This window comes from Rhinolophus sinicus, chromosome 5, assembly GCF_057876585.1.
Source record: "Rhinolophus sinicus isolate RSI-liver-muscle chromosome 5, RSI-T2T, whole genome shotgun sequence".
NCBI classification, from domain to species: domain Eukaryota; kingdom Metazoa; phylum Chordata; class Mammalia; order Chiroptera; family Rhinolophidae; genus Rhinolophus; species Rhinolophus sinicus.
Window position 1 is genome coordinate 29,453,137 of NC_142505.1, and position 16,021 is coordinate 29,469,157.

The following is a 16,021-nucleotide window of genomic DNA, read 5'->3' on the forward strand; positions in this document are numbered from 1 at the left end:
TTAGTGTAACATCTTGTCATTGAACACATTCCACAAATGCATGACTGTGTTTTTCCTTTAATATGTTAACATGTGTAGTGACATGTTTTTGACATGGCACTGACCTATAACAAAAGAGTTAAGTAAAGGTTTATTAAAGTTGCTTTAAATTCCTTATTCCTATGAGATTTCTCTTTCTCTCTCTCTCCCTCTCTCTCTCTCTCTCTCTCTCTCTCTCTCTCTCTCTCTCTCTCTCTCTCCTTCTGGTATTTGTCTGAGAAAGGTGATTTATTTGTGGACTTTACTTGAATTGTGGTTCTTCTCAACTTTAATAAACAAGTATAACAGAGTAACAAAAAAAAAAATTTAGAGGACTGCCAGAGTTAAAAGCAGCCTGATCCTGTCCCAGCAGAGCATCTGCTGAGATGACCCTGAGGGTTGCTATTTACATGAACAGTGACGCTTTCAGACACTCTGGTTTATAAAGGAAGGAGAGAGGAAGAAGGGACCAGAAAGCATAGTTTTGGGATTTGCTCACAGGACAGGTATCCCAAGAAGTCCAATTTCCATTCCCTTCTTTCTTGGCACTGGGGAAATTCTGCCAAAGAAAGAGCTACGTTAAAAAGAAGGAATGTGCTCCTCAAGAAAGACAACTTGGCTGCCAGTCAATCACTCCCAGCAAGTGCACTTGGGAGTCTGAGCAGTTACTTGCTCCCTTTGAGGGGCAAAGAGGCTTCTGGATGGGATGAGCGTGAACCCAGTAGGGGGCCTCAAAACCTGAATGTGCTCATTCAACTGCATATTCCTGAGCCCCACCCCCAAAGATTCCACATTAGGCGGGTGATGCAGAGAAATTGCATTTAATAAGCATCCCCAGGAGATTCTGTCTATGCCTAAGAGAAATATTATTAGTATGACAGCTGATGTGGGAATCTTGAAGCAGGATGGGCGATGGGTACAGGAGGTGGTAGGGATATGGGGAAACAGGTTTCTAGAGACCCATTGCTTATTTTGAAGTTTTGCCCTGAGTTGGCCTAGTTGTCACCTTTCAGACCATTCCCCTCTACTGTCCCTTATCAGTGATGGAGCTCCTTTGCGGGAAATTAAAGGGGGAGGACAGGCTGGCCAGCCACTGAAGACCTCCAAACCTCTTGGCTGCCCATGGCTTCACTAATTGTGAGTTAATTAAAGTAGCTAGGAGAGGATCTGGTAATTCAGCACACATTCTTTAAGAAGAGGAAAGATGCTGAGGGCTCCAAAGGAGTTAGGTTTGGATGTCTAGCCTTCAGAGAGGTCACTCTTCACTTTCAAAGTCAGGCATTCACTTTCCTCCTTGAAACTCATGCTGATGGTCTACAATTTATGTAGACCATGCCACTGTATGGAATTACTTCTTTAATCTTTTTAAGTAACTGTAATAAAACCATTCCAACACTGCTGCTTAGCAATTGGTCTTAGAGCAATGCATTTTAGAACCCATGGGGCCATCAGGGAATCATATAATCCAATGTAACGTAGAAGGAGGAACATTAAGCAAAGAGGGGACAAGTGACTAACCTAGTATCACACAGCAAGACATGGTACAGAAGGCACAAGAACCGGGTCCCTGGACCCCAGGGAAGAACCTCTTCTGTAAAACAGCGCTGAGAAACATTGTGACATAAATGAAAACAAAAGTTACAGACTCCCAGGTTTCCTTTTGTAAATATTTTCAAGCAGAACACTTGTGAAGTGCTTTCAGAATGAGTCTTCAAAGATTTTATGTTTACTATATTGGGCCACACAATGATGTGAGCAAACCAAGTGACACACAGGGACAGGTTACTTATCTGGTAAGCTCAGCTCCTAAAAACACACCGAGATCCGAAGAGCATGCAAAACAGAAAAGGTCTCTGAGCAATGAAATCCAGGTCACATGGTCTGGCCTAGCACTGGGCTTGTTCTCCCAGATGGCAGCGCATCAGGCTGTAGTCTGCTTTTAGGTAAGACAAATCTATCAAGTTTGGTCCCAGGGGAGATGCCAACAGCTCAGCAGACTAGAAGTAGCAAATTAGAAAGGCCAAAAAAACCCCAAAAACAAACAAAAAAAACAAGTGGTGCACAAATAGTCGGAAATTCAGTACAAATTAGCACTAAGAAGTGAAAGCTGAATAAGGAGATGGAATTAAAAGGTTGACCCTGGGGATGGAGTCTGTACAGGCAGAGCGAGGCCACTGATTGTGAAGGTTAAGGGTCCTCCCAATTGCGAGGGCCCCTGGGGAAACGGATGCACTAAACAGGAGAGGAGTAATAGATGCCTCCCAAGATGACCTTGAGGGATCAAAAGTTCAAATTCGTTTTGGCCAACCAAATTCAAGAAAGCGGGAGAATCCATTATAGAAAAATGTCCATTAGACTGATTAAAATGACGCGTAAGTAAAGCTTTCATTATTTGGAAAGTTAACCTTATGTCCCAGTTTACTCAGTAAGGACGCAATTCTGCCACACCTGAGACTATCTTCCAGGCTTTAGAAAGGAAGCTTTTATTTAAATAGGTTTAGGGTGGCTGTGTTTTCTTTCATTTAGAGCTTGATCTTCCCTCAGTCGTTCTGAAAGAGTTACAACCCATTCCCTTTGCCAGAAGAGGAATGAGCCTCTCGCCCCCCAGACACCTCGACATCCTCTGGGCACTGGGCCTGCCCGTAAAGCCAGGGAGGCTGGCAGGGGTCCTGAGCAGTCACCTCATCTACCACCTAACACTGTCCCCAAGCCTTGTGGGTGTGGCCCACATCTTCTCTGGGAACATTCTCAGTCAGGGATTCCCTCGGGCAGCTTCCAATCCTTCCTTTTCATTTTTCGGTTTTGAATTTAGTAATTTAGATTAAACTTAAATTTAGTAGTAATTTAATTTTTATCAGAATTATGCACGCACACAAAGAACCAAATAGCGTTCACTAAGTCCCCCTCTCCAGAAGCAGTTACAATCATCCGCTTTAGCTGAGTTTTATTTCCTTGTTTAGTATTTATGAGTATGTCCGTATTTCTAAACAACATGCTTATATTGTTTAGATTTTTTCCTCAAGTGTTACCTATTAAACTCTCCATATGAAGGATGAGAATTGTGCTATTTTTAACCTCCCCACTGTCAGGAGAGATGGAGTTTCTCAGCCACCCCCCTGGAACTTCAGGAGAACTCTCTTTTAGCTGCCTTTACCCTAACTTCCAGAGGCACCTGCCCTCACCATTTTGTGAACTGGTGGGGGGTGGTCTGCAGTGTAAATCAGACTGTCAGGTACCCCAGCGCTGGCTTCAGGTTCACCCTGCTTGAGTCAGCTAAGGCAATTATCATTGGTTCAGCTGTTTTTCAGTTTCCAAAATTTTGGTGCTCCCATTTTCTATGTTGCTATGGGTTTACACTTTAAAACAAAAACAAAACACTTACTGTCATTTTAATGAGGCTCAGAAGGGAGTGGAGACTAAATGCATGTGTTAATTCACCATCTTTGACAGAAAGTATGTCATTGCTTTTTTTTTTTCTTTTCCAGAGAACAAATTATTTTCCATTTAAATTCACCTGACAAAAACATCCAACCCACTGAAGCAGTTTGAGCTTCCTTCTAGATCATCTTCCTATCCTATATGAAGCAGATCAAGTCAGTGACTAAAAAGGAAATTAAAAGTCAATGATAGTCTGCCATTTTGGGCCATTGAGAGAGAGGGAGAGGGAGAAAGGGAGAGAAAGGGAGGGAGGGAGGGAGGGAAGGAAGGAGGGAGGGGGGGGAGAGAGAGAGAGAGAGAGAGAGAGAGAGAGAGAGAGAGAGAGAGAGAGAGAGAGAAATGTGGAAAAGACTTTTCCCCTGAAAGTATCTGGCTAATCTTTTATCAACTCTTACAAACTTTTTAACAAAGAACTTTTCTGAATTTTTAAGATGCTTCTCCCTCTATAGATTCCTGTTCCTCTCCCTGCACGTGCTCCTCACCAACCACCTGCTTTGCTATTTCTTGGAAGAACACGCGTTTCTTAGATTTAAGAGAATGTGTGTGTGTGCGTGCATCCCCCAGTGCTCACTAACTTACACCCACTCACGCTTGCATAGCCACACCATTTGCTACTTACCTATCTTTCTCACACATGGTGGCCCAGACCCACTCACTCAGCCACATCACTGCCTCATAATCCAACATTTAATTGGTCCCTTTTACTGGCACTATTGATCTCTGACTGAGCAAACCCTCTCCCACCCACACTTGTCCCTGTCCTGAGTTCCCGCTTTCATTTCCTCACCCTCAAAACTGTCCTCCTACGGCCATACTTTCTTGTCCACATTCTCAATGGAAAATGCTCTCTTTCTCGGCATCTCTCCAGATGTCAGTTTCTGTAGTATCTGAGAAGAGGGGGTCCTTCCCCCTTTCTGAGATCAAGTGTTTCATGACTTGTACTTGAATCCTACCCTCAGTCGCTTTCTCCATCCATCATCCCTGTCTCATCTTTTAACATCTTCCTCTTCACCTCTTCACGGGATCTTTCATATTCCTAGGATGGTTTTATTAAGATTTCCCTTTAACCCCCCAACACTCTGTGCTACCACATTCTCTCCTTCAAAGAACTACACAGGCTGGCCCCACTGCTCCTCACCTGGTGGTTTCCTCTGTCCTCCCAGGGCCCCTTTGAGTCATCTGCCCACTGAGGCCTGCTGGGTCCTAGCCCACCTTGGCTGGGGGTCTTCACTTCTCTGCATTCCTTTCCTGCCTCACACCCACTTCCTAGTAACAATGAGCATACACATTTCTATCAAAAAAACAAACAAACAAACAAAAAAACAACATCAACTACATAGCCAGTAGTTGAACCTGTCCAAACGAGGTGCACTTTTTAGCATGAGACTGGCTGGAGGTGGGAGTGTAACTCCTTAGCTTCACTTAATTGTTTAAATGAAGATTTAGCTAATAAGGATATAAATTTGTGTTTTAAGGTTTGAAATACTTCTAAAATAATCCCCTCTTACGGCACTTTGGTGACTTATATCTTCATTCTGTCATGGCAAGAGTAAAGTTATGCAAGCAGCATAACAATTGCTTATCAAAAGTAAAATCTTATGCAAATGTTTCTCAGCCCAATACAAAATTAGCAATTCTTTATATGACTAATGACTATATGCCTTTATGATAACGGCAAACACGAAAAACAAAAGATCAAGGGACTCTAAAATAAGCACTTGGGATAACAGAAGGGTTGTGTAGGCGCTCAGCAGTAACTGTGAAACCAAAAGATAATCATTATATACTTCTGAAGATCTTTAAACCCAGAGTGACGCAAACCATTACACAGTGGTTATTCTCTCCCTGCCCCGACCCAAGCAAAATCCTTAATAGACAAGACTCTTCAGCTTTTTAAAACACAAGCACATATATTCCTTACTGAAATCAAATAGAACATAAAGCTGAATTATGCTAGAAATTATCAAGCTCCGTAAACCCATAAAGTTGCAAAGAATTGACAATAACTCAAATTATTAAATTAACAAAGATTGTTTTCCTGATAAACGTAGCTTCAAATTCTAACAGCCCACAATTAAATACGTGCATTTAATAGAATTGAATACTTAATAAAAGTCAAATCACATTTAGTCAACTAATAGTTGAGCAACTACTCTGTACAGAGTGTCAGAACAGATGCCACGGTGAAATCCAGACAGAATCCCAATAAATATGCAAACCTGGTGCTACAGGAGGTCATTATCATGTCTGGAAGATGGAATACATTAATAAAACACACAATAACTGAAGAAGCTCTACCAGCTGAACAAAACTGTACACATTTGAAGGGCTGAAAAGAATGGTTAGGGACTATAAATCCTGGAATCATAAAAGGTCTCCTGGAAGACGGTGGAGACAAAAACAAGAAAAGTACAGGTTGGCAGAGAGGAGGGAGAGAGAAGTCTTCCCAGAACGATGGCGTGTGAAAATCTGACTAAGGAGAAACACACAGGGAATGCGGAGGGCAGCCGAAAGGCCAGGCTGGATCGGCACTGTCACTTCCTGCCCTTCCTCACTGCTTTCAATAGCTTCCTCATTGCATTCTGCCCACAAAAGTTCTCTGCACACAGCTACGGTATTATATCATTACCTTCAAGCTCAATCTCGCTCCCATTCTGCCCCAAACCAATGGCTCCCACTGCCTCACAAACCGAGTTCAGACTCCCAAGTAACACACAGTAAGTTCTCAATGCATTTGACCGTGTGTGATTACTTTCATATCTCCTGTTCAATTTGAAGGATCTAGAAGGCAAAAACCAATCTTGCTTATGTTTTGATATTTTGGTATGTAATAGCTCTTACAAATAACTTATGCACAGAAGTTCAAAACATATTTATTAAATGAATGAACCGAATGAATTAATAAATTTCATGCAATATTGGCAGAATGGGTGAGCCAGTTGGTAGGTGACCTTGCATGGGAAATTAAAAGTTTAGATTTGATATAACAGATGCTAGCAAGCTATTGGATGATTTTGTGTAGGGTAGGTAGTAACTTGATAAAAATGGTGTTTGGAGTAAGTTGTTTTAGTTGTGGTTATAGGGAATATTATCCCAGCAAAAGAAAGATCACTTTGCTCATAATATTTTGCTAACCAGATGAGTAACACAAGGTGAAGATATTAGTCTGTTGATTACTTACCAATGTGCACATTCCTTCAATAAATACCAAAAAAAAAAACAAAAAAAAACTGTCACATGGATCCTTTATTTTAAATGAGTTCAGTCTGAGATATGAGATGATTTTTTTTCAGGGTAGGTAATAGTTTAGTCTCTTGATTTTAAAGAACAGTAACCAAAAACCTTAGAAATTAAGGAAAGATATTCTTATTTATGAATTATAAATATTCTCCATATTAGAATCTTCCAAATTGACACTCAAATAAAATTTAAAAACTGAAAAAAAACAAAAACCCTCCATTTTGGCTATTCTTATCCCAGTGAAGAATACTTGATTTTTTTTTGTTTTACCACAGCTAAAATTAATTAGATGTTTACAGAAGTAGAACTTTATAATCTAGTATGACATTTGGATGTTAATGGATTAATCAGCATTTGAAAATATCAGTGCATTAAAATGTATCAAGAGGTTACAAACTGGTGCCCATTCTTTCTAAGAACTCAATCTTTCTCTGCTCAAGCCTCACCCTTTCCACCATGTGCTAGAAAGTAATGGATGACAGGAGGGGGTTTGGCAGCACAGATAACGCTGAGGAAGAGATTAGTGAATAGGTTCTTGGTCTTGGTGGCTCATTAGAAACACCTGAGAGCTTTGAACAGCTATGAATTCTTAGTCACACCCCAGACCAATGTCGATATATTTATAATCCCTCTCCCCCAGGGAGATTTTGCTATCCAGGCTTGAGAACAGTGAATCAGTATTTTCTTTAACCATGGAAAAATAATGTTTATGTCTGATTTCCTTGACATAGCACCAAATAGATGAAACAGTTTAGGAGCAAATATATCATGCTACTAATTTTATTTTAAAGAAAAGAAACTTCTACTTTACCTGCCTTCTGACAATGCACTATCTTTTCATACACAGCATCAGCATTTTCAATCAAGGCCTTGAGGGACTGGATCATCTGCAAAGGGAACACCCAGACACAAGGTTACACGTGACAACAGAACACCGGTCTCTACACAGGTACGAGGCTCCTCCCCTAAAGTCAGGCGGAGGTGATGACGCACAACGCGCTTTTATCTGACTTCCCACCACTCAAGTTGAAATGTGTATGTGAAAAATGATACAATCATGCATCCCCATGGAATAGTTTAAATAAGACTATGATTATTACGTTTCGGGTATAGTTAGGCTTGCACTTCACTGAATTTGGGCCTCGAGCCAGTACTAAACTGAGTTTGTTTCGGTGTGAAAAGCTACAAATAAATACGTGTACACATCTGACCTATGGTTTATGTCATATTTTCAGTCATTCATTATAACACAACCTTTAACTTCATCTTACAGAACGCTCCAACACCTACACATTTATCCATTTCAGCCACAATGCCTTCATCTGAAGATGAGTTTAACACTTACAATCAGGATCAAAAAACAGCTATTACTGGATGTATCATGAATGAGACCACTCAAACTAGTATTTTTAATGTCCCTATCAGTGATTTTAAATTATTCATGTTTGAGTTCTTATTCCAAATTGCATGTGCTTGCTTTAAGAGCCAAGCTTGAATAAGAAAAAAGGATCAGGACACATTATTTTATTTATCAAAATGTTGGGAAAAGATCTGTCTCAAATAATATGTTTGGCTCTAAAATTACTATGAAAATACCTAGCCCGGTTCAGCTCTCATGGCTCAAATGGGTACTATTATAGATGCTTACTTTTGTATTTAAAAGTCCAAATATTTTGCATTATAGTATTATTCATTTATTTTACATGGTGTTGGTTCTAAATAACAAACACCAATCTGTCATTCTTTGTCCCTTTAAATCGGCCTTGCTTTTCTTCATAGTATTTCATCATTAGCTGCCATAGTAATTACTTTTATAAAAACTAAATATATGTAGGTTGGATTATTTGTGTCACTCAAAGAACACCATATTTTGGTCAGTTACTGTCATGCGGGAGACCCTGCTCGCTGCGCCATTTGCGATGCAGGGAGGCCTGCGGGGTCTCTGCTCCCGCTCCCCATCCAAGAACGCAGGATATGGTGAGGCCAAAAAGGAACACCCACGGAGCCATAGGTAGGGGAGTCATACCACTATATTCTCTCTGGCGGCACTATACTCTCAATGGAGGCTGGATTCACACTGTCCGCAAACCACCATCCACATTTGCCAGCCCAGCCACCATCTTCTTGCTAGCTCCCATTCTTTCTCTTTTCTCTCTCTCTCCTAGCGTAGCCACAGCAGTTATATTAGTGGCCAATGGCTCACTGGTTACAGCTGACGGCCAACTAGCCACAGCTGATGGCCATGCAATCACAGTTGGCCATTTACTACCTGAGCCAACACCTTTCTATGTGAGGCCAAGAGCCTAGAAACTACTTTCTGGGGCTCTGCCCCAACAGTTACACTTATTTAAACTAAAGCATAATCAACATGCCTGTCATGCAGGGTTCCTAGTCCTGCTCTCCACATAAGAACGCAGGACATGGTGAGGCCAAAAAGCAACACCAACGGAGCCATAGATAGGGGAGTCATACCACTATATTCTCTCTGGTGGCTGGGTTGGATACACAGGAAGCAAATATCCACCAGTACTCCAACAAGGGGTCTTCCTGCCCCCTAGTCTCTCTGGCGGCCGGGCGAGACACACACAGGAAGTAGGATCCACACAATCCACAATCCACCATCTGCTTTTCTGCCTGCCCGCCAACCAATCAAGCAACCAACCAACCAACCAACGCAGCCACGGCAGTTATATCAGTGGCTAATTGGCTAACTGGTTACAGCTGATGGCCAACCAGTCATAGCTGATGACCATCTACTACCTGAGCCAGCACCTTTCCACGTGAGGCCGAGAGCCTGGAAATTGCTCTCTGGGACTCTGTCCCCACAATGCCTCTTAAGAAGTGCACCAAATTCTTAAAGTGAGTCTCACAGCATTTATCAACTTCCACTGTTCTAAGAAAATTACAGTACACATCCAAAGGATTAAAGGCCAAAGCAGGTGTTCATTTATGACTTCTTCATTCATTATTCATGGAAGGTCTACTACAGGCAGCCCCTGAGTAGGATCTGGGGACATAGTGACCCACAGAATATAGCCCATCTTCACGGAGTTCACAGCCCAGTGGTGGGGCTTACACCTTGGCATTCAGTGTTTTCACATTCATTCTTCATAATCTGAGTCCTTCTTATAAATTAAAACATTCTATTTTACAGTTTGACATATTGAAGAGGCAGTGATAAAAATGAATAGTTAAGCACTCGATTACACTGGCATAAAGTCATTTGTACTGTTACATAATTCGCATACTGAAAAGGTTCATACCGTCATTGGTAACCTTTTTCAGCTTTGATGTCAAGCCAAAGGAGAGATACGAAGAAGCAAGGACTTCTTCAAGCAACGATGGTAGTTGTCACAGCCCAGTATCAAAGAACTGGCCAACCGTGCCCTCATCATTCGAATAGGAAAAAGGAAAAAAGAAATACAAGCAATAAAATGAACTTGGTCGTGAAACCAATGGGCGGGACAGAAGCAATAACAGAAGGAATGGAGAGCAAAGCTGCAGCACTGAGCACAGGCTCAGGCGTGTAGACAACCTGTGGGGAAACGGTGGTCAAAATGGATTCATACTGGGGGTGATGCAGGGGAGGAAAGAGCACATATTTATCCAGGTTCAAATTGTGGCTCTGCTATTCATTCGCCTTGTCATCTGGGACAAGATATTAAACGTCATGGAGCCATAATTTCCCACTTGTAAAATGAATTTAATAAAAGACACTACCCTGATGATGTTGTGAGAAAATAAACGAGAAGACGCATATGACTGGCTCAATGAAGACGCCTGCAGTGGGTAGAAGTCTCAGTTGACTCCCCATTTATCCAGGGGCCTGGAGGAGCATGTTCAGGTCGCCCAAAATAAGCTGAATGAGGATGCCGTCCCTCCATATGTTCCCTGGCAATGTTTTAAACACCCATCACTGATTTTAGTTTTACTTGAAAAGCCTGCGACGAAGCTCGGAAAAAACAACAAATGGCACTATTACTCTTGAAAGTATCTTTCAGTATCACCAAAGGTTAAACAGTTCTGCACCTTTTAGCTGTAAAATACAAACATGCAAGGCTTAAGAAACGCACACCCATCTCAAAGGGCTGGAGAGGGAAGCTCACCTGCTTCCTGTGCTCTGTAATACTTGGAGGATCAATCCTTTACTCTTGGGATAATCTTTTCTGAGGCCCTCTAAGTGGTCCCCTGACTAAGTGCTGAGAATGAATAAAAGAGTTGCTGATCCTGGATGGTGAGCAAACACTAATGACAACATGTGGCATTGTCACTGTAGCCCACGTGCTATTGGGTGTGACAAAGTTAAATACTCCTAAGCCACGCAGGTTGGTGGGATCTTTAACGGTGGGTCTGGCAGTGTCCTGGTGTCCATGTTGATGCCCCATTTGTGGCCCATGTTGATGCCCCATTTGTGGCTTGGGCTTCAATGTGAAAGTTCTCCCGATACTGGGGGTGAATACACCCCCCCTCCATTACTTATGAGCAGTATGTAGAATATGAAGGTAGCTAATATACCAGCATGGAAAATGCAAATGTAGTGAAAAGCCATTCCTCTCAGGTTTGTAAGTGAAGAGCAGCAGGTATCTGCAGGCTGCGTTAGAGGGGAATTCGGAGGTAACCAGCCTAGGAGAAGGTAGGCACACAGTAAACAACCAGCAGAACGGACCAGGCAGGAAGAAAACACACTCAGACCTTAGCAGAGATGATTCATGACGCCACACCTGTTATTAAATGTTTTTACCACTTCCTTTGGGAGGAGGAACTGCCAGTTTATATCTTTTTATAGTTTTAGGGTATATATTTATATTTAGGGTGCATATTTAAATTACTGTATGGCAAACAGTGTATAGTTCTTGTCCATAGCATAAGCTCATTAATCCTCAATTCTTGCAGCATTTGCATAAGTTCCTCTTGAGTGAAAGAGCTGTAGGTATTCTTCAGGAAGCTCTCTGCACCCTGGGCTCCTGCAAGCACACGAGGTTGAGGTTCCAGCAGGCTGAGAGGGCTGGCCAGGCCATGGGCCTTCTCGCCTGCCTGCCCATCTGGCTGCTGTCTTGCTTTCTTTCAGCGGACAATTATGACTGAATGTAGAGCACATGGCACTGAGGACACAGCAAGGCCAAGACGGGGGCGCCATTCAATCTAGTGGGGACTATAATCTCTGTCTGGGTCTGCTGTTTTATAACAAGTTGTGATTATGAATAGTACAAGTGTTGGTTGGATGAATCAAAACGAAAGCAATTCAGTGCCTCCTCTGCATCAGGTACATATTTGGTGCTTTCTATTTCATTTAATGTTCACAAAATCCAAGTGAGGCGGGTATGCAGGGTGTTACGTTTTACAGACAGGAACACAGAAGAGCTGAGCGTTAAGCAACTTTCTCAAGGTCATCTCGTATTATGGGCAGAAGGGACTGTAACTAATAAACAATGGAACTTGTATTTCGTTTGACCTCAAAGGCTCTGCTTTTTCCACAGCACCGTGATAGGTCTTGACATATGAGTAGCAATTGCACAGGAAGAAGAAAGATGTACAAACGGAAAGAGAATTGAGTAACTCCTCATGGGTACTACACACAGTGTGGCAGCATCGTTTCAACTACCGACACTGACCCAGAATTGTTTTGTTTAAATAATATTTCTATAAAGTGCTTTGGAAAAACATTTTTTTTTAAATGACAACAATAAACAATTTATTTGGCTCCACTTAACAATTTCACTATTATAGCAGAGAAATCATTTATATTTAATGTGAAACTACTAGAATAAGCATCTCAGACTAAAGCAGACATGTGGGGAGGGACATCAAAAGATGAGTCAAAGGGAAAAACTGCTTTATCTTATTTTCTCTGCATATATTACATTAATATGTCAGTACAATGCAAGGCTCATTAGAGTGGTTGGTTTTATAAGTATTATTTGCATTAATGCAAATACCTCAATATCATCAATCCTCTTTAAATGTACAAGTCTTGGCACAGCAACCAGACATCCTGCTGCCAACCCTAGTAACTTGCTATATGGACATTCATATTGTTTATTAAGTACAAGATGCTTTTATACAGTTGTTGCTAATGGATTTTATATTAATGTCTAGTTACCAGTACCTCCTAAATTTCTGGAACTAATGCATTAGGAAAAACCTATGGATTTAACATAGCCCAGAAACCCATTTCATAAATTTGATCAACTTTAATTTAAGAATTTAATACAGGACTCGAGCAGATGAAAAGCAGGAAGTTTCAACTAAAGGCAAAGTAGATATTAAAATTCATATTTTATTAAGCTGGAAAGAAACCAGAAATGCCTTTTGTAAGAACGCTCTGTTTTGAAAATAACTCCCATGTTAGTATAAGGCAAACTTCTCTGTTTATAGATATGTTATGAAAAGGACTATTATTATATTAATATATTGAATATTACTGGATATCTGTAAACTGCTTCTTTATTCTCGGTTTTGAAATTTGCATATCAATGACGAAAAATTCCGTTTTCAGAATAAACAAATCTATGGTTTTATATAAGAATCTTATGTCTGATTTTGGTGGACAACACACCAAATCTCCTTTCATCCCAAGAACACAGATTTTGATAATTATGAAAGTAATTTTGTCAACAATTTTAAGCCCTTGGGTGAGAGAAATTTAATCGCAACAGTAATGACATCTTCTGAATTCTACATTGCCCCCCCCTTTATCTTGCTTTCGCCCTCAGTTTCAAATAGAAATGGCTCTCTTCAGAACTTCCTTTGGCCTGTCCCCATCTTAACACATGGGGACTGCTGCTGCTTTGGTTGTAGCTGTTTCTAATGATGTTACAAAGTCGGAGAAGTGTGAAAGTTGTTATAAAAGAGAACAGAGCTAGATAGCAAAACAGGTTGGTCCTTTTACACAAGTTCACGTAACAGGTAAATATATTCCCCAATTAAAATAATTGATCATCATTCTCAAACGTGCCAATGGACTTATGACAATGATGCCCCTGACCCCACTGAACACCCCCGAGTCCCAGGTCTGTCTTGGAGATCCATGCTAGGCCTTGGTGGACAGTGAGTGCCCAGGTGGCAGGTGTGGCTTCAGGTACCACCGGGCTCAGGAAGGACCTAGGTGGACTGGACCAAAGCTGGACTTGCCTCTCAGGACTTCAGGGATGAATAACAAAACAGCAAATGTGAATCAAGGATGGAGGTCTTTAAAAGATGAACTAATTCAATCCAGAGCAGTATTCTCCCGCTAATGACAATTATCTTAATGGCAGTCTCCAAAGCTCAGTGTCACTGGAGGATTGCCACCCTTGTGCTACACAGCCCTACAAAGTGAGCTGGCTCACTAATGCTGAGAATAGGGCAGAAACTAAGAATGAAATTTCCTTAGGAATCTGTACGCTTTGGTGCTTTTTTCTGTGGTCTTGAAAGTAACATCTCTCTGAGTTAACACTATCTTTTTTTTTTTTTTTTTTTTTTAACACTTTACAATAATTATTACTATGTGGGTGAAAAATATCTTAAAATCAAATGCAGAAATAGTGAAATTCAGGGGTAACATTTTCTTTCACTACAGCTTCCAAGGACAGCAAAACATCACAACGTTGAAGTATGGCAGATAAACCACTTATAAAGTTATTGTTAGAAAATACAACATAGCATTTAATACTTGAAAATGATATAAAACCAAACATTTGAACTGGGGTGTGAAAGTGTTATCACTGTGGGGGTCTTTGCCCAGCTGCGCACTACAATGAAAGCTAGCCCCCTCTCCATCTCACACGGGGAGGTTGTGGCCACGTGCTGCTCTGTGGGGGTGGGCAGAGAGCTGGGTACCATCCGGGGACCTGCCAGGTCATCAACAGCTGCCGTCATCATCCTTTCCAGCAAGGTCACTATGAAAACACTCTCTTAAATAATGAATTGTTTCCAGAGTCACTTGTCCTAGTTTCTTCATGAAATCTCACTTCCGCTTCCATATTTTTCACGATGCAAATTATAGAAAATGATAAGGAAAGAAACCTACATAATAGAAAAAGTATAAAAAGAACCTAAAGCTCTGCCAGATCAAAAAGCACGACTGAACTGTAAACAAACATGGAGAGAGGAGAGTATTTTATTTGGATACTACCACATACTCCCAACCGCGTTGCAGGCATGATGGGGAGGGGACAGGGTATCAATAAGCGTAAAGTACTGTTAAGCTCTACAGGCATTTCCATCAGGTTAGAGGGAGGTAGGGAAATGTGGATAGACGGGCCCGAGGGGATGGGTTACAGAATTATGATTGTAAGCAGAGATTCTCTGTGATCAAAGTGGAATTTGAGAAGTATGAACAAAGGGTGATGGAAAAATGGGGGTGGGGGACCTGAAAGTGGGGCCTGAAGCCAGCAGGGAGCCACTGCTGTAGGAGAGACACAGGACACCCCGAGGAGCTGGTAAAAGATGGGATTGAGAGCTTATGTAGGGGAGGACAGAGCAGGACTTAGGGATGGGAAGCTGTGGCCACAGAAGGAAGAGCCAAAGACAGAGAGAGTACACTGGAGAGATAAGAAAAACTGCAACACACCCAACAGCTGTAAAGCATTTCATAATTTACAAAGTGTCTGTAATACGTTAACTGATTCAGGATGTGGAGTTCCACCTTAGTTAGCTGAGCTGAGCTGAGTTTCAACAGGGCAGCCTTGAGAAAAATCTGCAGCAGCAACCAGAAACTGTGTGACACCTGGGTGCTGGCCTCGGAAAGTTGGGGATTTTCTGCAGCCAGGTAGCAGCTGAGATGAAAGAAGGTCTACCTCTCTGAGAGAGGAATTCTAAGACCGCTGAGATTCACACATCACGGTGGTGTTCCAGAATCACTCCAGTGAATAAGGAGAGAGGACTAGTGACACAGAAGGAGGGGTAAGAGGGGCAGGGACGGGAGAAGAATATTAAACATTTACAGACGTGTGAGTGGGGTTTCAGGAAGGAGATGAGTCTCCGGTATGCGGAGCTCTGGATTTGGTCATTGTGGAGCATGTCACTGCAGTACCGACAGTTCTGCCACCACACGACATATGTCTTCCTAAATATCAATGCGCTACACAAAACTGTGCCATAACAAAACACAAGGCTTGGGAGGAAAATGGGGTTAGGGACACGACTTTCAAAAATTTTGCAGAGACATTTAGAAAAAGGCAGGAACTGAATAAAAGTGATAGCACAGTTCTGCATATGTTAAATAGCAATGGATGTGGCACTTGACCTTGAAAAACACCTGATGTTTGCGTGTGGAAATTGGTGTCAGAAGTGTTGCAGCTTGTGAGTTACTGTGAAGTGGTAGGAGAGTGATCTGAAATCTGAT

At 41.7% G+C, this 16,021-nt stretch overlaps 1 protein-coding gene across 2 annotated transcripts in view; it reads right to left on the bottom strand.

The window, feature by feature from the left end:
• The window catches only part of PLCL2 (phospholipase C like 2), a 178,891-nt gene that overhangs the window by 37,912 nt on the left and 124,958 nt on the right, over window positions 1-16,021 (bottom strand). For both annotated transcript variants that reach the window (XM_074312804.2, XM_074312802.2), the window contains exon 5: window positions 7,508-7,583. In XM_074312804.2, coding sequence (XP_074168905.2) covers window positions 7,508-7,583 — 76 coding nt within the window. The remainder of the gene's footprint in view (window positions 1-7,507; window positions 7,584-16,021) is intronic.